Source organism: Typopeltis vanoorti, chromosome 6 (genome assembly GCF_054136105.1).
Source record: "Typopeltis vanoorti isolate ZY-2024b chromosome 6, IOZ_Tvanoo_1.0, whole genome shotgun sequence".
NCBI lineage: Eukaryota > Metazoa > Arthropoda > Arachnida > Uropygi > Thelyphonidae > Typopeltis > Typopeltis vanoorti.
The window spans coordinates 13,715,838-13,739,934 of NC_143554.1; the positions used below are offsets into that span (position 1 = coordinate 13,715,838).

The window sequence follows — 24,097 nt, forward strand, 5'->3', positions numbered from 1 at the left end:
GGGCGCTGAAGCACCACGCATGCGCACAACGCAATCATTTACCTAAAGCAGCAGTAACGGGGGTTTGAACTGAACTGGCGTCTACACACACACACACACACAGTGCATGAAACGATGAGGCGGGAGGAAAGCGAATAAGAGAGAGAGGTTGAAATTGACGAGACGACATCGTCCTCGACAGCCCCCCTGCAGCCTGAGTGCCGCGTTTTTCCTCCCCGCCCACAAGGTCGGGAAACCGCTCCCAAAAAGGTCGTGGGAACGACAGGGATGCCGACGGACACAAGGGTGCCTATCTCGAGATTGAAAGCGAGATTGCAATGAAGGACGGCTGCTCTTGGCGTCGACGCGTGGCCCGTGTTAAGGGTGAATGTGACGTGCCAAAACTAATTACTTGCCGCTCGCCTGTGCCTATGTATAACCCACACGTCGTTCCCATGACTACTAGCGACACCTTTCGTCGAGGAAAAAAAATCCAGCACCTGCAGCCAAAAAACTTGGCCTCTGAAAGTGTTAAACGGTTCCCCCATAGCAACTGGCTCCGAAGATGGAACAGCAGGGTCGGTGGGAGCCACGGAAGGTTTTTTATTGTCGCATTCGGACGCGTAATCACTTGGTGACAAGAGCGCGATGTGTTGTGTGCAGAGCAACTAACTGCGAATGTGTTAGTTGGCAGACATGCATGTCGATGTGTTGCAGACAGAGAGGTTACGGCAGAATCCTGATGGCTTTTTACGTCGCTTAATTGATCAGGCCGGTAGTGAGCGTGCAGAGCACTTTGATTGATGTAGCAAAAAAAAAAAAAAAAAAAAGCGGGCTTGTACTGAAAGATTTCCATGTCGGAATGTGCCCTACCTGACTGAGGTTCTGTTTTCATTTCTGAGTACAAATATTAGCACGAGTTTATTTTTCCTTGTATAAATGCGCAGCAAATTCTACTGATAGAAATATACTTAAAGTATGAAAGAACGTACCAGTGAAAAGCATCGTCATCCCAAGTAGAATATCCCCTCTTGGGCAGGAAATTTCGTGGGTGCTTGAACCACGAAAGTGCAGTAGAATATCTACACACAGATAATACTGCATCATTTATTCGTTCAAAATATAAATGAATGTAAGGTGACAAATCAATGGAGAGTAAATTATTACAAGTATTCTCTGTGTAGATGAGTATCTAAGTGCTTGCGTTGTGACGAGGAGTGGTTATTTTCACATCAAAAGTGCCGTCTTTGAGCGATGATCCCGCTTGTAGAATACTTGGTCATTAGGGCGATGACAGACTGACTAGCCCTTCGATGGTCAGTGTTTTAATTTTAATTAGGGACTGCTCATGGAAAGTGTGTTTGCGTTAAATGGACCTCTGATAAACTGCTTTGCCCATTCCTTTGCTTGTGTGCGATCTCTTATCTGCTGGATTGTCTTCTGTTGGAAACCAATGACGCTATTCATTTCTGAGTTGCAGTCAGCTGGCCATTAATTACTCGTGATAAATAGCTGTCCTCAGATGCATTCCTAATTATTTATTTTTTAAAAATTTATGACGTGGTTGTTCGAGCGAATTTTTAAAGCAACTAAGATAAAAAAGCGTTGCGCAAGGCTATAATAGATGTCCAAACAGCAGAAGTGCTAATTAAAGGCCAGAAACCTTTCGCTCCCTCCCGTGAGTGCTTTTCAGTATTTCATTAGCTCTGAAGACTTCATAAATTTTACGAGTGATCCCCCCCCCCTAGTTGGCCTCTTTTGACGAATATCATACGACAGTCCATCTGTCGTTACTTCGGGTATGAGTTTTATTGGACCATCAAACACAATCCGAACATTAAACCCTCGACGACATTGGCATTGACATCTGTGGTGCGGCCGATGGCACCTTTCATTGTTTTCCTGGGACCTTTTTAACCAATCGGAAACCGCAGTTTGCGTCCTAGGCTACCCTCCTGCAGAGGAGGGGATTCGATAAAGAAACCAATTTCCTGTTTCTTTATCGGCGATAGAAATTCGATGGATTATTGCGCATTCTCGCAAAAAAAAAAAAAAAAAAAAAAAAAAAAACTGGTCCACCCGCCTCAAGTGAAGACAGTTCATCTTTTTAATTGTCAACCATCGTTCCCCTTACTAGCGGTTGCCTAAACATCAGGCGTTCCCTTTCGGCAACTTTTATCAAGTCGTAAGGCTTATCAGAACAGCCTGATAATGAGCTGTTTATGGTTGTCTGCCATCATTAATGACTTTTGCCCTACCCGTCAGGACCCTCGCTGCTAAACAGTTTAGGATCTCATTACGACGACACTGGACACCGCAGGTACTTCAGACAGTTGGATTGAGGAAGAATCTGAGCGAGGAGATGGCCCACAGCACTTCAACTCGCACGGAATTTAGCGTTTCCCCCCCATCGACCAATGTTTATGAGGGGACTCGAAGCTAGATATGATCTCGGAGGGAAAGTTATTTTCCCCTCGTAGGAAGAGAGAGATGATAACAGCGGAAGACAGCAGGAAGGAATTTCTCCTGGTTAGTGGGTTCAAACTGCATTCCTTGACTTTTTATGATTTGCTTTTTCATTAGAGAAGCTCACCTCCCCTCGCACATCGATGTATATTTTACGGTAGACAAAGAAGAGTCGCTGCAAACACGTACACACCAAGTTTTAAATCTATCACTTCCACTCAAAGGTGTCTGTGCTTGGAATTCCGTATGTGGCTTGCAGGAAGAAACCGCTTTCACATGCACTTGTATGTCTGTACAGTGGATTTGCTTATCCAACAGTTTTTCCTTCATTCTGTTAAGACATCGTCCCAGAAGAATATCTTCTTAATTTTTCTGTCTTCTAACATTCCTTGTAACCCATTAACGCCTATAATTTGTTTTGACTAGACTTTTTTTCAAAATTTATCATGTTTCATTTGGGCTATTTTACGTTTCAAAAATAGGCCAAAAATTGTCTGTAATGTATAAACCAGGCAAAAAAAAAAAATTATTACAATTAATAAAATCATTACAATGAAAACTTTGAGCTGACTCACGAGAGAAAGGCAAGATTGTACTGACAACATTGAGACATAGCAGAGCGGCATTCTTGTCTAAAAGAGCACCCTCGTTTGATCTCTTAAGGGTAAGTGCGAGACAGAGGGCATTGGGAGACCTGAACAGAGGACTATTAATCACGCTGTCCTATGCCCTTAACATGTGGCGTTTGTGAGGAGAAAAGGGGAACGAAATCTTGACGAGGAATAAGGAGATGGAGAGAAAGATAATGATCTTAATTACCGATTACGAAGCTGGAAAAAAAAAAAAAAACGCATGTTGTTATACCTCATTTAAGGTAGTCTCACTGGCTTGTAAAGATGAAAATATGCCTCCCGAACCGTTTCCTGTAACTCGAAAGAGGTCTCGACTATCCCAGGCAAAAGAATTTGACCGGCATATGTCACCATTAAAAAAACTGGCCGTGCTAATGCTTTTGAGAGAAAGATTTGGATCATTTTTAGAGCGGAGTCCAGTAGTGAGCCAGCGACTGGTGGTTTGACACAAGGCTCTGCAATTGGACCACTTTTTTTCTAATTGATAAGGAGGAGATTTTTTTTTCTAATTTTTAAGGAAATTTTTTTCTAATTGATGAGGAGATTTTTTTTCTAATTTTTAAGGAAATTTTTTTCTAATTTTTAAGGAAATTTTTTTCTAATTGATAAGGAGGAGATTTTTTTTTCTAATTTTTAAGGAAATTTTTTTCTAATTGATAAGGAGGAGATTTTTTTTTCTAATTTTTAAGGAAATTTTTTTCTAATTGATGAGATTTTTTTTTCTAATTTTTAAGGAAATTTTTTTCTAATTGATGAGATTTTTTTTTCTAATTTTTAAGGAAATTTTTTTCTAATTGATAAGGAGGAGATTTTTTTTTCTAATTTTTAAGGAAATTTTTTTCTAATTGATAAGGAGGAGATTTTTTTTTCTAATTTTTAAGGAAATTTTTTTCTAATTGATAAGGAGGAGATTTTTTTTTCTAATTTTTAAGGAAATTTTTTTCTAATTGATGAGGAGATTTTTTTTTCTAATTTTTAAGGAAATTTTTTTCTAATTGATAAGGAGGAGATTTTTTTTTCTAATTTTTAAGGAAATTTTTTTCTAATTGATAAGGAGGAGATTTTTTTTTCTAATTTTTAAGGAAATTTTTTTCTAATTGATGAGGAGGAGATTTTTTTTTCTAATTTTTAAGGAAATTTTTTTCTAATTGATAAGGAGGAGATTTTTTTTCCAATTTTTAAGGAAATTTTTTCTAATTGATAAGGAGGAGATTTTGCAGTACGTTACTAGTGTGAGAAAACTAAGATTCAAAAACAAGGGCGTGAGGGTCACATTTGTTTTGCTTGGAGAGTGATGAATGTCACAGAGTTGGGATGATAATGAGAAAAAATTCGACTGTAGAGAAAGAGTGTGAAAGAGGGAAAAATATGGCCCTCAATGATAAGGAGTGTTCGGGAACCGCTTGATAAAATGGTGTTTCCCTGGAGCCAAGATTAAGGATGTTTGCTATTATGAATGACCCCTAGTAAGCGACGAGTACGATATGCAAGAAGATATGAGTTGCTGGTACAGGCGAATAAGAAGGGGAAATGAGAAAGTAAAAAAGTCAGTTTGAATTTTGCCAGAAGTATTTATTAGAAAACCGAGTTTTTGGTGAGTTAAGTGAACTAGGCCAATTATGTAAAAAATAAATAAAAAAATATAAAAAAAGAGAAACGAAATCAAAAATAATCCGAAGCTTTAACCTACCCATGAACTAAATTTCGCGACCTTTCTCTGATAGGAATCATACAAATAAAATAAATTCCGTTGTCTTTCTTATCAAATATAGACGCAACTCGTAAGGAATTTTTTCCAGGGATAACTTTGTGAGAAAATATCCGTGAGCTTTGTGCGGTTCTTATGGGGAGCAGTTACATCGAGAATAATCTAAAAACTTGGGAACAGACCTCTGTTGCTACTGAATGCGTACTGCACGTGTTCTTATTGCAATAAGGTTACTTCGAAATTTCCATAGCATCCTTTCTAGTACAGCACACGCAATTAGCGTGTCTCACTCGGTGGCTGACTTGGATGAAGGTACGTGATACTGTTGGACTTTTCAAAAGGTTTTTGACAGAATACTGCTTGCAATTCTGATACATAAATTGCAGCCAATAGGGAAGGATATCAAGTGGTGATGGGGATAAAGGGATGCTCATAATATGTGTCAGAATTCTAAACGACCAAATTGCACGTTTTTTGGAGTAACAAAAAACTTGCAGTTTGGTCGTTTAGAATTCTGACACATATTATGAGCATCCCTTTATCCCCATCACCACTTGATGTCTAGTAAATTAAATTAAAAATATTAAATTAATAGACTCATTGGGCAGATATAAACTACAAGAACGGGTCTTGATCGGCCATCAAAATGAAGTGTGGCAATAACTTCTACGCACTAAAAGAGATTGATTTAACGAGGTTAATCAGGTTAGTTTCGAATTCAAAATGGGACGAGAGGAGTATGTTAGTAAGTTGTGGTTTGTAATGCTTCTATTCCACGCGAAATGGGAAAAAAAAAAAAAAAAAAACCGGAGATACCAAAAGGAAAAACTTATTTGTTGAATAAGCAGTTTTTCTCACTTAAGCAAATAGAATAGAAATCAGATTTTCTTATTAATCAAAAGATTTTACTTCGTATTAGCCTTTTTTTAGTTACGCGATACGCGCATGCGCTGAGAATTGAGGAATTCAGTTCTTTCATAGGAACAGGTGACTGCAGCCGTTTGAAGTGAGCCGACAACCAGACAGGTTTCGTTACAGCTCATCCCTGAGTATTGCACTGAAGAACTTGTGTACAATACTCAGGGATGAGTACGAAGTCACCCCACAAGTTTGTGTATCAATGTTGTCTTGACAGGAATGAGTTCTAAAGGTTGGCTTGTCTGTTTTTGGATTGGGAAAACATTCTGCGATATTATCTTCCTTCTCGGTCGAGTAAACTTGTTGAACGGGAAGATCCTCAAAACTTCCTCCATCCCATAGAAAAGTTCCCCAAAGTTCAAAACATGCACTTTAAGGCATCCGTGAATGATTTTAGGCGAAAGGTTAATCGACAATCGAGGAAGATTTTATTTTTTTTTTTATTTTATGCTGACGATTTAAAAAAAAAAATCCAAAGAGACGACTTTTCATTGGATTTCTAGTGTTTCAAACTACGCATTGTTTTGACACACGCAGCGGATATTAGCCGATTGCTTTAACGACGGAAATGCCCGAAGTGTGCACAAGATCATAATTTTTCCCGTAGGCTAAAACACTGCATGCATGTTGAACTCCATATTGAAAAACTTGGTTTTCCCCAGATGGTCCCTTTTGCACTCCACCCCCAGCAAGTTGGATCCAGGAAACGGATGAGACCAAAGCGCAGCATCTCACGGGAATGAAAAAAAAAAAAAAAAAAAATCGTGAACCGCTGACACACCACCCCCGTAGTTCTCTGATTAACCCCGGCTGCCGAAGGCGATAGCGTGCGTCTTTTCGAGCCCTCTCCAGCAGCGCCCTCTGAGTTTCGACTCGCGAACTGCGTGCCGCCCTCCTGGTCGACACGTTGCGCTTCGCATCCCATTCTCTCGTCCTCCGCACCCCCTCCCCCGACCCGCCCTCGTGCCAAGTGCATCGCGAGACATCACATTTGACAGTTTCGCCAAGCGCGAGCGGAGTGTCCACCTTGAGACGTCGCTTTCTGCCGGAACGGAATGCAGACCCGTTTCCCACGGCCCGAGTCCGGGAGGCCTCACACCTGTCTTTCCACCCCCTCCAGGAATGTTCCCACAGTCCCGCTGTCACCCGCCGGAACCACTGGCTCGGCTCGTGCAGCTGCTCCATCCCTGACTGCTCGACTCTTTGTTGCATGACGTCATGCGCACGAACGGAAGAAAGCGCACGACGTATGTGTGCACGCAGCCAGAACGTGAGAACGCGGAATGATGTGTCTTTGTTTAGCTTCTCCTCGCAAGCAACGAAATGCCTCTACTCTCCAACCCAGATTCGTTTACACTCCGCTGATGTCAAGTAATGAACTGAGGAGTCGCTCTTTTGTGCTCGCTTCGCCCTCCTTGTTCCCCCCCCCCCCTCCAACGCTCAACCGAGCCATTCTCCCTCAATAAATGACGATTAAAAGTTGGTGTACAGCGAGGGTGGAACGACACATCCCGCAATCATCCTTGACGATTAGTTTTTGAAGATGATAGAAGAATTAACCACGGAGGCTTCTTCGTTCACCCCTGCATTATCCTCATCGTCACTCACTAAGCCAATTTGTCGATAATTTTCGCCAAATGAATTTCGAATTAAGCCAATCTCGCAGAAGTTGTCTTAAACATGTTGACAAAATTGAAAGTTTGAACGGTAACTTTCAGCAGTCTCAGAGAAATAACCAAGATTAATGAACTATGAGACCGGATTAATGGATATAAAACTTTGCACGCTTTATCTGACGAATATTAATTTAAAAATATCGTACAAACAACGTTAAGCCTAACTAGATGTGCAACAGGTAGAATTCTGCTTTCGTAGACATCCGAATTGCATTTGACCCTACTACAACTAAAATGTCTGTTGCTGAAGAGGACCTAATGGACATCGGTACACCCGGTCTTTTCCATGTGCTATAGGTGATCATCCATACTCTTTTACCTTAGGTTATATATGATCATTTCACTCTTTTCTCGGACTATATATATTTAGGTTTTTTCCTTCTAAGACTACAACGATCACCAGTAATGTAATCTTTATCCCCTCAGTTTTCCCTCAAGGTGTATTTGATAACCCCCGTTCGTTTTTTTTTTTTTTTTTACGTTAAGACAACTTCTGCGAGAAGTTTTGAGATAATTACAGTCTCGTGTTTTTATTCATTGTGGGATTTGAATTAAACACCAACAAACGTATGTTGTAACACGGAATGATAGTTCGTTGAGCTGATGTAGGTTGGTTTTCACATATTAAAAAAAATATATATAATAATGAAAAAAAAATTTTAAAAAATACCACTAGACAGAACAGGATCTCTGCGAGAACCCACTTTTCTCAAAACTTGATCTCCCTGAAGAATGAACTTACAGGAAAAAAAAATTCCACGTGGCCACATGGAATTATTTGGTTATTAAAATACTATGAGTATGTGTGTAAAAGCAAATTGCACACTAGAGGGAGACAGGAGAAATCCGCATTGAAAGGACACGGTACTTAACGCTGACACTTCTCAGTCATGTTATCCAGTAACATAATTAAACTGTTCTAAGTTAGCAGAAGTAGTAAACATCTCAATAAATAATCAAGACGTGAAACAATACACGCGCTCTTCTTACTTCCCGTAGTACGGGGTGGGAGGGAGGTCTTCATGCTGTATTTTAGCATGCGACCGTTTTGAATCTGCAGTGCATGCGCATTTCACATTCAATTTGCGAGAAGCATTGAACCAATTTCACACGCACTTTTATCAGCTGCCTCGCCGAGAAAGAGAGCAGATGGATGAAAAAAATCTTTCTGGTGCAATCTTTTGTTGTGCTCGGTGCACACAGAGGGCACGTGGCTGGCTCGAGAGACATTAAACCATTATTTTTTCAACCAGTGCGGGAAATAATAAAGTAGCTGGCGACAATAGCTCCGCTCTGCGCAGTTTTATAACTTCCTATCGTCCGTACAAAGAGGATGGTCGCCGAATTCGCGATACCTGCATGCGATCGAACTGGACGGAGGATAGAAAACTCGTAAATTCGCAAGTACGACAAAGCGGCGGAAAGAATATTTCCGTAACTGTGGTGGTAAATATTGAGAAGCCGAGCCGAGCGCCTTTCTGTGCGGTTGGGACGACGACCATCGTGAGGGCCAAATGTTGCGTGTCATCGTAATTGGTTCACTTCCTGAATTAGGGGTCTGGAAAGGGGTATGCGTGTGTGGACCTCAGAAAAAGTACGGGACTAAAGTCTTCACACGCCTTCGATTTGTCAGTCGAATGACACAAGACATTCAACTTCTTGGAAGAAAAACGATCAACAACTGTAATATCCTCACGATGTCTCAGAAGGAAACTAATTCCAAAAACTTTCCAGACGCGTGACTTTTTTCATTGCATGCAAAATGCACAATGGGGGACTTTTGAGTGACCATCTGTGAAATTTCTTTGAAAGAATTAACTAAATTAATTATAGAACATGAAACTTAGATACTCGTCATGATCTCCAAAATTTAGTCTACATAAGATATTCTTAAGGAGATAGTCTGATTTCTTACAAAATTGACCTCGGATCCGTCGCCGATGTATACACTCCTTAAGGGGAGATCTAGATTCTTATCCCCTCGTAAATTACTTTACTGCCAGCCCCTACTATTAAGTAATACAAAACTGGTACAAAATTTCTCGAGTCGTTTCTAACATCACGATCAAGTCATCTTTGTTATCAGTAAGCGATTGTTTTAACGAGACCAATCTGTGAACGGTAAGCCAATTGCGTTTGATGAGAACTGCGGATGGTCTGGAGACACCAAACATGGAATTCGTCAAACCACTTCAGACCTCTAATAAGCAAGGCAATGGTTACTGCTAGGCTCACCCTCCACCTAAAGACTTTCACAAACATCGATAAGGGAAGATGACCCCAACTTGCAGCGGGATTCGAACCCACATTCTGATGATTTAAAACTAGGCAGGCTGGTTTTAAAAGATCCATTTAAAAGGGCCCCCAACATACATTGTTGCATGTGGACATGTGTAGTAATTCAGATATTTTCTGAAACTTATTTTGATCAATTCTATTCGTCTGTTAGCTTCACAATTTTTATAAGAATGTGTTAGTATTCAAATCTTCACGATATTTTAGTTTTGTCTGAATTAGCGTTTGCTTATATAAAATCAACATTACTCATAAACAGAGTGCCATAAACATAGTTCATAAACATAGTTCATGCCAAGAGTTAGGTACTGAAATATTTATATTTGATAACTGACATTTCCAGAGAGAGAGAGAGAGAGAGAGAGAGTGAGAAGAAATTAACCAAAATAGGTGGCGTATTCAAATTGAAGTTTGAGTGGTCTCTCCTGGACACAACTGAGTTTTGTTCTTAATTAAAATAAAATTAAAAACACTTAAAAAAAAGGATAAACAATGCCGTAGATATACGAAGGGCTACATACCTTGCAGATTTGCCACGAAAGGCTTAAAGTTATTTGTTTTATAATCTGGAAAGTGTAATCTAGAGACCAAACATAAAACGTTTTTAAGCCACTTCAAAATTCCATTAACTGGGGCGATACAATTCATCTCCCACCTAAAAACAACAGCCCCCTCTGTATAATGAGAATCTTGTTTGACAGTTCTGTTTCTCTATTTTCACGGGTAGCAGTAGTGTGATAGCTAACGTCGTCAAGAATGAAATATGCGAATATACAGTCCTTGGCTTAGTGAGCAGACGCCGCCATTGCTTGAAGACGTTTTGAAGTGGTTATTGCACAAGCGTCAGAGCTTTAGCAAACGTCGTTTTTAATGACGTCATTAATTCTGACACGTGATCAATCCTTTCATAAAATGAAATGCAGAGAAAGGTCGCAATGTCGCGTGGAAAGAGCTCGGGATTTGTGTTCCAGCCCAAGAAATAGTTCCGTGAAGCCGTAACGTTTGTGCAACAACCTTCGTAGGCGAGCGACATCGCATGTGAAATGACGCATGGCGACGCATCACCTACGAACAAACAGGGCATCTGCAAACCACCCACGGCAACCGTCGGTGTCGGCTTTTTTCCAGTTTCCCATGAATGCTTCGGCAGTTTTTGTCCTGCGTCGAGACCTCGGAGCGGTTATTAAACCCTGTCTTCTCCCTCGTGACAGTAAGTCGTAGTCACTTGGAAATTCCGTGACACAGTGGCGGTCGTGACTTCTGACATGTAACCGAACGGCTATTTTTAGTAACAAAAAAAAAAAAAAAAAAAAATGGCCGATTCTTCCATTAGACTCATCAGGTACGCTATGACAACACGCAATTCCTTCACGTACAGTGACGTCACAATTAAGGCACGTTCTTTGCTGAGGAAGGCAAAGTGCAGACAGGTGACTGAAATAAATAATACCGCATAGCCAGGGAGGCAGTTTAATCTTTGAAAATGGACACAACATACACATAACAAATTATTTGGTAGATTTTTTTTTCGCCGAGTATTTTCAGCCGAATTCTGTCGTGTTAATACCAAGTTAAATATTCAATTTATTTTTTAATTTTTATTTAAAAGTGGCTGTTTAAGGAAGAGTGTTCAAACTTGGTTGGTGCGCTTCTCTTTTGATTGGGTTTCATCTGGCTATCCTTCATTACAACCATTACCGCTTTCGTCAGGCCATGAAGCTAAGACTTTCTTCCTCCCTCCCATGGTCAACAAGTTATTTTCGTATTTGGCAGTGCTTCAGCTCATAATCCTTTGTTTGTAATCAGTAAAACCAGCCCAAAAGGAGCCCAACTGGATGTACGGATTAACAGATAACAAAATTCAAAAAAAGATTCGAATAATGTTGAAGTTATGATCTTTAAAGCGAATGCTAACGTTCACAATTCAGCTTGACTTCATAAATGAAACAGCATAATTTGTATTATTTCAATTTTATGAGGATTCAGTATGTTATTATTAGGTAGCACCACGAAGGCCTCATCGCTGGAGGGCACTCTACTCCACTACACACAGCCGTCAGCCTCACCTACTTAATACTCCAACTACACACAAAAACACTACCACCATTCGGTGACACGCCATCTACCGCCTTCCACTACCAATAATATTTTTATCTATAAATTGCGACTGTTCCATGGCCGATTTGCCTTTATGCGGGATAAAAAAAACCCAAGTTTCCAGAAAAGAAAAGAAAAACTGCTACTTGTGAGATTGGCTAACTCACTTTCAACAGTAAAAACCTATATATATATATATATAAAGATTTATCTCGTCATGACGAGAATCGAACTTAGGGCCTTTCCGATCGACGGGCGTGATATTAAGTCTTTCTTACAATTATTCACAGTAGTCTCTCTTATATACTTACTCACTTTACTTAATCCTTGAGGTTTGTTCCATCTATTCTTGGACATCGCAATCCTAACTCGAAGATGAGGTGGTTGGCCCGATGCCCCGGTGTGTCCTATGTCTATAGATGCGCGTGTTCACGGGGATCTTTTGCTTGTTCTGAGGGACGAACCACCATAGTTTCCGGGTGAAAAAAACCTTCTTCCTCCATATGAAACTTGCTAACTCACTTTTCGTCGAAAGAGACCAGGTAAAGGTTCCTCACGTCACTGAGGGGAATTGAACCCAGGTCTTTCCGACCAAAGGGCTTCGTCTATACCGACTGAGCTACGGAGGCTCTCTCAGACATTATATTATAATCTAAATTGTAATCTTCTATAAAATGGGTTTGTAAATTAAAGTTCTTGCGTGTGAATTTGTTCTCCTGTAAGAGTGCTCGACTTCGTCGCTTATTCGGTAAACGAAGTGCGCAGTCAAACTAGAAAAATTAGGACTATGTTATTGTAGACGAAACTTTGCATCGGATACAATAGTTAGCCGCATCCCAATGTGGTTTGTCGATCGAAACGAGTACCTCACAAAACCGACAGACCAGGAAGGAAGGAAGGAAGCAGGATGTGACATGAAAGAACGTTGTTAATGCCCGAAGCTACGAAGGTGAGCGCATTCAAATGTGGACAATACACTGATTAAATTTTGTGTATCCTCCTATGGACCCGTGTGAGATTGGCAAACTCACCTTGGGTGGTTCGAAAATCTTCCCAAATGTTTCGAAGTTGTTACAGGCTTTCTTGTTCGGAGATGGATATTCCGTGGTACGAAATAGTTTTTTTTTTTTTTTTGCTACAAAGGCTTACCACTTCTTCTTAACCTAAGTACTTGTTAAAATCTTATCCACTCCGAATTTGTGATCTCCATAAATTTGTGAAAATATAAAGCACCACATTAAAAGAAAAATTTCACTAGAAAATACATTTTTCAGTTTTGTATTACGTTGAACAATCAACGCAACTATAAACTTCGGTTTCTTAGCTATTTTGTATCCTTCTACAGTTGTGCTAAAGCGTTCTATAGGCGCAGCATATATGCTGCACCTATAGAAAGTTTCTAAGATTGCCCTAGCCTTTCACGTATTGTTGTACGGTACAGATAATTTCATGCTTGATCTCATCTCAGTTCTGTATATTTCCTGTGTTTAATCCTAAGTTTGCGGCTGCGGTAAATTATTCATATGCTTTTATTATTATTATTGCTAAAGCTCTGTTAATGAAACTAATCTCTTCTCTTTTGACTTATTGCGCATCCTCGAATTTCTGTTGCAGTATTCATTGAATCGATTTCGATATTCTTTTATATCTGTATTTTTATATCTGTATTGCTGTATCTAAGCCAAGACCTATCTAATCATCTAATCAAATGTTGCGCCATCTGGGGACATCCAAAGAAGAATTTGGATGTCCCCAGATGGCGAGGATGGGAATTAAAAAGAAAAGAAAGAATTTTTCCAAATTATTTCTGTTCCAGTTCATCTTTCTTGTATTGCCTCTAATTTTAATTTGAGTAAATGAATTTCTGATCCGGGCATTTTAAAAAGTGTTTCTTTGTTTTATAATGTTTTATTTCGTGTTCTACAATCATAATCCAATCGCCTCTTCTTGAGTCGTACTGATACAAATAGTTTTCCAGGAATGTGTTGTTAGCCCTTTGCCTAGCTCTCATCCTGGAAGACCAGATTCTGTATTGATATACTTCGGAGCAGTCAGGGGTTTCCTTCATTCGCCACCAGAGGGAAGCCTGGTAAGTTTGTGGCCCCACCAGGAATACTACAGGGACTAAAAATACCCACTGATGGAAGCATGGCGAGTTTCGACGGATCCTTTTAAGCTTTCGTAGCGTCAGGAATGTCTTAAGATTTTGAGGAAATGTGCACAAACAGCATTGTCTTGGATAGTATCATTTTATCTTGATGTGCATCTTATATCAGCATTGAACCAACAATGCTGTTCTTCACCCGTAGTCTATGTAGGCCATTGGGACCCAATAAAGGCGGCAGTCCTAACATTCTCTCTCCAGGTCTTGGGATCTCCATTTTCTAATATCTTTATCCAGGTGACTCTAGATGGCCCTCTAGTGCTATTTTAGGTAAAGTATCTGATCTACTCACGTGGCCCAACCACCGGGGCTGTTTCCGACGTATTTTAGTTATGACATTTTCTTGCGTTCCTTCTATCTTCATCCGCTACGTGTGCTGTGTACTATATCTTCAAAGGCTTTTCTGAAGCACTTCATCTCGAAGGCCAATAGTTTTTTCTCATCTTCCTTTAGCAATTTCCATCGCTCACACCGTATAATAAAACATTATTACCAAGAGTATCGGTGAGGTAATCTTTTAGTTGGCTGTATTTTATTGTCCTTCCAAAGTTGTAATCTCTGAAGGGCAGCAGTTGGTTTAGCTTTAATGTCCTGTGTTTTACGCTTCCCAAGTAGATGAATCTTTTCGCGTCTTCCAATTTTTCATCATTAACCGAAATTTTTGTACTGTGAAAGTATCGTTTCGGTTTTCCTCTCCATCCTATAGAGGAAGATTTTTAGGAAACTTTTGATTGGTAAAATGACTGATTAAACTAATAGTTCTATAATTGCTACATTTTGTATTATTTCCTTTTTAGGAATCAGGACAGAGGTGCACCCATCTTTAGGCCACCGTTCATTCTTCCTCCCATCTCTTGACAAATTTTGAGCAAACACTGATAGCGGGGTTGAATTCGGATTGAGATTATTCTAACTCAGAATAGGAAATTTGTAAAATGAACTTTCTGTATAAAACAAAAGAAAAAGTATTCTATTTCAAATAGATCAAATTCACTTTTAGTGGCCTCCCAATCAGTCGTAATAATTTGGAATTTTTTGCTGATTCCAGTAAAACGCGATATAAACATCAGAATACATCCACTATGATCAATAACATAATATTTAGAGTCAGAAACTGCTAAATGTGATTTTTTTCGCACTTTATTTTAGTAAACAGCCACTTTTTAAATAAGCTGCTATATTACTAAAACCGAGTCCTTAGTATGGAAAATCACTGCAGATGATAATAAACCGTGTCCAGACACGGTTCAATTTCATGTATTACGTAAGTATTATGATTATGCAACTCATTGCGCACTTAGACTAGAGTAGTATAATCAGGGGCGACTCGTGCATAGGCAGTGCGGAACTGCAGCACCCCCAATTTTTCTCGATACATAAATATATTTATTAATTTATTTATATTTACTTGTAATATTTAATTTTATCATCGACAATCCTATACAATTCTCTTATTTTGTATAAAAAAATAATAAAAATCCATCTTGTAGCACTTAAGAGGGCGCTAGCAGCACTGTGTTTACCGCAGTGTCATATTGCTACGCGCGCAAGCATATGCACGTCATAGTGAGATGCGAGCTATTAGCGTAATGCGGCATAGTTTGCGCCAGTAGTAGAGTGTTCGTAGTGCTTATCGTGTTTACTCCGTCTCTTTAAATATTTGGACATTACAATTAAAGGATTTACTTGTAATGTCCAAAAATTGTAAATTCATTTCTTTAATTACAATTAAAGGAATGGATTTTATTTTAAAGTAATTTTGATTTATACCAAACTGTAATTTTATCGATAATAAACAATATTTGTTCATGTTTTGATGAAATATTTTTATTTTTTTATTTTAATTTTTACCATAATTTTGATATTTTATCCAAACACGTATACACTGTCCTTAGAGTGTGTATGTATATTTCGAAAGTTGCAGCAACCCACGAGCTGCCACTGAGTATAATACCAACCTTCGTGGATCGGATTTGCATGCATTTTACTAGTATCACCCACAAGAAACTACGACGGTTCTGTCAGAACTGCTAATCTTAGGCGAAAAGAAGCCACTGACTTAGATTATAATCTACTTTTCTAAAAAATACGTCGCAAGTTATACAAATTGTTATATCGTCATTCATACGCCGACAAAAACCAGTGCAATAATTGTAATCAGTTACAACTGAAATATCTTGGGAAAAAAAGTGTTTTCTTTGCTAGTCATGGTACGAAACAAATGACAATCTTTTTATTTCGTACTGTCAAAACTCTTAAAAATATGGATGTAAAAACTGAAATAATGTGACAAAACTTAATGTCAAGACACCCTTCCGAAAAGATGGTTAATATTCAGCTTTTCTGTTTTTTAGTGGTTAAAAAAAGTATACTGCCATCACCTAAGACTTAATTTAGTTGCGTTGAAATGAAGTGAAAGATCAAATAAATAAAATAAAAGTAGACGTCCAAATCATGAAAAGCTTTTTTGCATTGGGTGTCAAAAAGTGTGCATTCAGCTGCTACTCGTGAGTTTTGACATAAACTATGAACGAAGTGAAATACAGCCTGACTCGTAACATTGGACAACAAATGAATAATTCAATTAGCTATAAAAATTGGACATTTTTATTTAAAAAGCCCACAACAGCGGAATGAGAGAATGTACATATTTACAACTGCCACTCGGATGGAATGGTAGTATCGACCTTGGTTACCATGACAACTAACGACGCCACAGCAGTTTTTTCATCTCTGGTATTCGAATACGACAAAATTGTTCTGCAAGAATCACCACGGTCTCCAAACACTGTCGCCCTCTGCCGGTGAAGGCTGGGCTGGATCGACCAGTTCGACCTTAACACTGGGAATGTCCTCACGCGCAGATCTAGTGCTTTCTTCTCGATGGATGTGTGCAGGAGGAGGGTTCGGCACTTCGGACAGGAAGTCGGAGCCCGTTTCGCTTCCAGTGGGGCTGAGTGCACTACTGATCGAAGTCGACGGGCTAGCAGACCTCGGAGACAACGGAGAAGATGGCGGCCAGGAGGACTGACTAGCACGAGAACCTTCAATCCCCGAAGATGAGGCGACGTCGGACGAACTAACTGACGGAAGGTTCAGCTGGCTCGGAATCTGACTTCTGATGGACGACAGAGCCTGACTCGGGAGAAGGAAGGCAAAGTCGCCATTGGGAAGGCGACTCGGGATGACGGGAAGGCCAGCGAACAGCTTGCTGGCAGCAGCTGCCGCGGCGGCAGCCGTAAGGGAAGAGTCGGGACCAGATGTTCCGTTTGTGGCGGTGGTGTTGTTGTTATTGATGTCACCTCCTCCGATCACGGTCCCTTGCGGGGCCGAAGGAAGAAAACCGACGGTGGGTACCGCCACTCCCCCTGGTATCTGCACGCTGAGAGACTGTAACGGTGATAAAAGACCCGGGAAGTTGGCTGTCATCCCCGGGAATGCCACCGCTACTCCCGGAGGAGGGATGGAGAAGGGCGTGGCCGCATTCATAGCCGTGAGACAGTTCGAGAGATGAGACAGAAGACGCTGTCGAAGACTGGGATCAACGCCTTCGATCCTGCTGACGTATCGGGACACTTCGCTGGCACATTCGTTGAAGCCTGCCTTGAACTTGTTGAGTACTGAGGGGTCAGTGGAGATGGCAGCTGAAAAGGGGGAAAAAAAAAAATGATCAACACAAGGTTAACCCACACACACACACATATGTAATTATCATTCAACAAAAACCGCAAATGACTTTCGATCATTGATATCGGCGAATGCACTATAGATGATCGGTTGTCTTTTCTTTAAATGTCGCAGTGTGCCCTCTGGTGAGTGAATGTAACGCCTGCTTAACCTACACGTATAATAGATGGTATGTGAGTGGGAGAGAAGAGGGTTTTCACATCACTGATTACTGCGAAAATCAAAGGAGTGTTTATGCCTTAGGCAGCTGCCTACGACGCTAAATGTACATTTTTTTTTTAAATTTGTAACTATTTAATACAATGAATTTAATTGCACTAAACTTTATTAAATATTGCATTACAATAATAACAGAAAGGGGGGTGTCAAAAACGCAAATCCGACCCTGTTAATCAGAAAGAGAAATATCCCACTCCTTATTAAGCGCTGAGTCATTTATAAAATGTGACGTCATCACTGCAACCGACCGACTAAATGAAGTACAATATTATTAAGTCACTCACCTGCCATCTGCTGGCGCTGAACATTTTGTAAATGGCGAACTGTCATTTCGAGGATGTCCGCTTTTTCCAACTTAGAATGACGGGATGGCTACAAAAGAAAAACATTCAACTTCAAACACACAGTTAATTGATTTCAGTACTTCTTTTCACATTTTATTAATTAATAAATTGGTAAAAAATAAACACAGAAACGATACGTGTCTTGTGGTAATTTTTTACATGCTATCAGATCCGAATTACTCGGTGGATGTGAAAAAGAAACCTCAGCGTCCTCTAATTTCATAAGTCAGCGAAGACAAAGTAAGTCCAAGAGCTGTTTATTATGTTAAAATCAACTATATTAGCAAAGTATGTCTTGTGAGCCTTGCCTATCTTTGGCCTTGAATTTTCGCAACCAAGACTTTCCCAAGTTGGCAATTTAAGGAGAGTTTTGACTATGGCGCCATCTACTAGGTGTGGGTTGTAGTGTTGTGTTTGCACAAGTGGAAACACCATCCCAATAAGGGCAGGATATTCCAGCTTTGAGGAAAGAGTGATATTTGTGTGGCAATTCCACACTCTCCGAGGGTGAAGAACAGCACGCGCCATTCTACACAAACGTATGAGTCAATGTACACAGATATAAAGATTTCCTTTTTCGCTTTTAAGGGTTTGCAAAGTGAGGCTTCTTCTACTGTACTAAGTAAGCATTCTCAACTGTTATTAATAATAAAGAAATCCACTTACATCTTTGTTCAAGGCGTCCAGAATTAAGGTCTTCAACTCAGACAGACACTGGTTGATTCGGGCCCTTCTTCTTTTCTCCATGATGGGTTTCGTGGCCTGAGGAAAAGAAACACAGGTTATTTTAAACACTTAATAGTTCATAAATTAAAACACTTAAGATTTAAGGAAAGTCATAGATTCAAGTGCGATATCACATGTTGTAAGAAGAATGAATAATTGGGCAGCCTAGTCAAGGACTCTTTCAATTGCCAACAGCAGTTCTAAGCTAAGTCCCATTCATTTAATTTTAAGATTTACAGCTATAAATTATAACTTAGATCTAAAGAGGGTGATTATGATAACCCCTATTCTCCCCCCACACAGCTAAATGCTTAGTGGCCCCCCTGCAATCCCCTAATTGTTTTAAGAGCATTTATTTTTAGTTCTTCCTGTACGGAACTCATGACTTCGTTGGTATCTTGATTTATTATGCAGTAAAGAATCCATTCCTTCCTGATTCAGACTTTGACATCCTGCCCAGCATCTTTAAATTTCATTATGCACAGACTGTGTAGAAAATATCAGGTGGTAATCGTATAGTGTTTAACTGATTTAGCTTTCGACAACATCACCTATTATTCGTATAAGTGCGCTGTTGACCAGGTGACAAGAGCTATTTTGTAAATCAGATTGTGTACCCTCCCCTCTCTGAATAATTTTACAGATTTTTCCTCTACAGACAAGTGTAAGACATAAAAATACACGAACAGTATTTATTCCCCACCTTTTCGACGCTTTATCTTTTCAGGAAGTTTTAACACGTAATTACAGGCGTTAATTAATTTTAAAAAGTCACTGTGGAGTGGGAACTACCAGGAAGCATAACAAGGAATCGGGTTGCAAGGCGGTTGAACATCTTAAAAAAAAAACATTGTATCAGCAACTCCACGATTAGGCGGTTAAAACCTTGGAGTGAAGATCGCATTTGCTTCTAATCTGTTAGGTCAGGTTGGAGTTGGTTAAGCTACTTTGAATTACTGTCGAAGCAACTAAAGCTATGAGGAGACCGGATTATCGTCTGTTAACTGTTTGTGTGTTCTTCGGTCAGTTTGTCCCTTTTGCGAAATGAAAAATTCCGGGAGAGAAATCCATTTACTTATGAGATCTCAGGTCTTCCTAATATACGGAAGTTCTCCCCTACCTCCAGGGGGCTGGTGGAATGGAGGTCTGCGCAATAAAAAAAAATATCTTGCTACAAGCGTGCTTCCTTTTTGGCTTGTCAGAATGAAGGAAATATAATTATGGAACTTAAGGGATCATTCAACACTAAACCATGCTATGCTCTGGCGATTTCTTCTAAGTTCACCCGGTTTTAGAAGCTCACCTCGTCACAGCCGACTTTCCAAGCAGCAAACACAAGCGCAGCGAGTTTTTTTTTTTTTGGGGGGGGGGAGGGTAACATTTCTCATTTTCTTCCGCAGTATCCTTGACAAATACAAAACAGTAATGAATGGAAAGCTAGACTCTGTCCCGGGATGTCACCCTGCCTTCTTTTTTAACCCTACCGTGTTCCATACGAAACAGGACATCGATGGATATTCTTGACTGTTTGCACTTCAACCACCAGATGGCAGTGCACACAAGAACACAGAAAAACTCTTGCAGAGATGGAGAGTCGGAGGTCAAGAGGAAGTCGAATATCTCTCTGGAGTTTGTGGAGGATGGGATGGTGCCTGGTTGTGAGACAGACCCGGAAATGTTTTGGTAGCCTTCGAAAGGCATGGAAAAGGTCAGTCATTGTTAGCTCTGGTGTGTGTGTGTGTGTGTGTGTGTGTGTGTGTGTGTGTAGCAGAGGTGGAGTTCTAGACACGTGCACATTCCATTCACCCCCACAGCGTTGGCTTGGTGAAGAATAACAACCCTGTGCAGGGTTGTCTCCTTGCTCGTCATGGGAATTTTCGTATTTGTCGTTCCGTGAGAATGGTGATATTGCAACTCGTTTCTGTATGGAGGACGAGCTACTTGCACGTGAGATGACAATTGCGCACATGCTTTCACCACTAAGTAGGGTGGTGGATGAAATGCCACATACGAATGGTTTTAAACCCATTACACATTAGTACCGTGTGGAGGAAGGGCTACATAATCCAGAAGACTAACGTGTAACTATCAAGCTGCTCCAGGATGATGTGGTTTCTCACTTGCCGATGAAACTCGCCTCCTACCTGACAAAACATTCATTCCCACACCAGGATTTGAACCCGCAGCCTATTAGTTGGAGAATGGGTGCGCAGAATAACAGAATGTTTCTTGGATAAATGCGAGTCTTGCAGCAGCCCTAAGTCCCCATTCGCATTCCTAGCTTTCATCTAAATGCGTGCATTTTTTTATGTTCGCACAGACGTTCCGATTAAACACTCTAAGCGAATCAAAATGTGTATTTTTGTGCTCATTTCTTTTCCACATCTCCATAAATTCATTCGGAATAACACTTCAATTGAAAAGACCCATCAAGAACTAGAAGAAATGAAAGTTGGTTAGCTTACACTCCAACAGTGGGAATGTTTTCTTTTGTTTTTAATTTTAATTCCTGAGGTACAAACTGTAGTCAACGCACACGAATGATAAAGATAATATTCTTGTCTCTTAGCCTTCTTTGACCCGTTGTTGGCGTAAACAAATCAGATAACCCTTTTTCACCCCCCCCCCCCCAACCAAATTGAGTGCCTTCTTCGCTTTCGTTTTCACACTTTCCATCGGATTTTTCTTTGAACCGGACATCTCAGCTGTCAGTTTTCTTTCACGCATATTCTTGTTGCCACGACTCAGGTAAGGAACAGGGTAACAAAGATTAAATAGGCAAGAGCAGTCTTCTTAGTGATATTGTCTACTGTACCGTCGTTATTTTCTTGCTTTTTTTTTTTTTTTTGCTGCCCATACACTTCGTGCATTGTATCTGTTTGCTTTTTTCCATTTCTCCAGACCCTTGTAAATAATCACTCCGATTATTTACCAGAAAGGCACTCCACAAGTGCTCAATTTCACTGTAGGATATTAAGCAGTTGAAAACTGCAGATGCTTGTATTAGTAAAGCAGCCAGAAAAACCGGAACACCCAGAGACTAAACAAAACCCTGCTAATCATTAGCAAGACAAACGTTTGTATGCGTTGTAAGCGTACTTGGTAGATATTATAATTTAAACGAAAAAGCAAGGATCAGAAATATTTTGTCCTTAAAGTAAAATAAAATATAAATAAAAAAACTATGTTTGACACTTTTCACAAGGGATTGATGACTCTATTTGTGCACTTAACCTACAATAAACCAAAGCGCTGAATGAGGTTTGTTTATTATTTTATCCTTACAGCTACCCGGGCGCAGGCGCACACATGGAAACAAAAACAAACAGAAGAACTAACAAGAGTTCTTTAACTCATCCCGTGAAGAACACTTAGGAAGCATGACACTATGAGGATATCTTAAGACGAACCATTTCATACCCACTCAGGAGGAATATTCTTAGGGAGGGGCATTTAATGTAATCAGTAAATGATGAGGGGCCGTTTAAAAGTGATCATCACCCAGAGAGGGTTGCGATCAATTAACTGCGACTAAAAAGGCATATTAACTTACCCGCCTGTTTTCGCTGACCTTCGTCAGGGTCGGTTTTTCGGCCGGCATATTGGAGCACAAATCCAGCGTGCTGGTTTATCGACAGAGAACCGAACCTTCTGCCAAAAGCACTTTGCCGAGTCTGCGGTGCAACAACACACCAGGGACAGAGAACAAACACAACCACTCGCGAGCGACGTGTGTAACGGAATGCTGTATTCCGTGATCGGGCACCCGGTCAACCACGCAACACAATCAACAAGTGCATCTGTGTGGGAACGCGAGACGGCCGGTGCTTTGGCATTTATACGAGGTCAGCGAAGCATACACTCGCCTCGTGTGAGAAACGAGGCAACGCAGCGTTCCCACACTAGGCGATCGGGGGTCTGGTAACAGCAGCCTGTTGCCAGATCGTGCCTGGAGGTGGCTGTCCGGACCGCGGCACACACTGGTGCGGCACGCAGCGATTTCTCTCTCTTTTCCCTCCCCCCATCCACCCCCGGTGGCCGCAAACAGATAATAGAAGCCTGGTGAAGTCGACACAGCGCTGACCAGACTCTCTGAATTCGCCCTCAGAGCTGGCCAGTCGCCCCCGTATTTCGCTCCGAGGTAAAAACAAAAACAACTAAAAAAAAAAAAAAAAAAAAGGCTTGTCAAAATGGACTTGTAGTTGCGAAGGCGATTAATGAGTAGGTGTCCTGTTCTTGACGACATCAGAGTCGGACTTGGACGCTGTAAAGTGACATCCACAGGTCACCTGATTGTTCGTAACCGTCAATGAGAAGATGGGACTAATTGAGTGAGAAAATGGTCACACATTTGCAGAACGGAGTAGAAGTCAAGGTGATAATTCTACTAAGTGTGTGTGTGGGGGGGGGGGAGTTTTGTGTGTTAGAGTGACAATCTCATAAAAAATCGTCCCTGAGCTGCAAAGTGTACTTCTTCACCCCCTCTTCAACACGTGATCGTTTTATTAATATTTCAAAAAAAAACCTCCAGTGGGTTCCATTGCTTCGAGTGTCAGTTTTTTTGCCTGCGCGATGAACTGGCGGCAGGGATAGATGTGAGAATTGATTGAATCTTTGATACCCGCCTTCCGAGAAGGGGTTTTCGGGAGATTTGAAAAAAGAGTGCGATGAGTAACAGCTAGACATATATATATATATATATATATATATATATATATCGGGGGAGAGAGATTTTTTTTTTTTATCTTTGCATTACTTTAAAAATAAATCCCAAATGTATTTTATGAAAAATGTAGACAGGGGATTTAGCAGTGGCGTAGCTGGGGAGGGGGGGTCCACCCCGGGCTACACTTTGAATCTTACCCTACACGTCGTTTTGACTTTTTGATATTTTTGGTGTGTATTGAGAGGGGCGGCAAACTCTGGGACAGCCCCCGGGCGGAAAAGCTCTAGCAATGCCACTGGGATTTAGTATTTCTGAAACCCAACAGACACGTCATTGGGGAGAGCAATGTTTAGTACGTTTATCTTTTCTTTATTCCCAAACTGCAACCCATCCAGGAGTTCCATAATTCGCACGTTGGATTACGCTTCGTGAGGGTTCGTGAAGGAACATCAAACTATAATTACCGGAGGTCTATCGTTCTTAACCTTCGCTGCAGATCTTCCTTTATCCTGCTGCACAC

The 24,097-nt window shown here is 40.5% G+C and overlaps 2 protein-coding genes across 2 annotated transcripts in view; one reads left to right on the forward strand and one right to left on the reverse strand.

Annotated features, from left to right (window-relative positions):
• The window catches only part of LOC150105302 (transcription factor HES-1-like), a 138,760-nt gene that overhangs the window by 13,877 nt on the left and 100,786 nt on the right, over positions 1 to 24,097 (forward strand). The window lies entirely within an intron of this gene.
• On the reverse strand, positions 16,520 to 22,732 carry LOC150105303 (transcription factor HES-1-like). The gene is made up of 4 exons (XM_090394677.1): positions 22,465 to 22,732; positions 18,852 to 18,947; positions 18,126 to 18,213; positions 16,520 to 17,579 (listed from the first exon to the last, which is right to left on the reverse strand). Exons 1-4 carry the CDS (start codon positions 22,510 to 22,512, stop codon positions 16,705 to 16,707), a joined length of 1,107 nt encoding a protein of 368 aa, XP_090250803.1. The 5' UTR covers positions 22,513 to 22,732; the 3' UTR covers positions 16,520 to 16,704.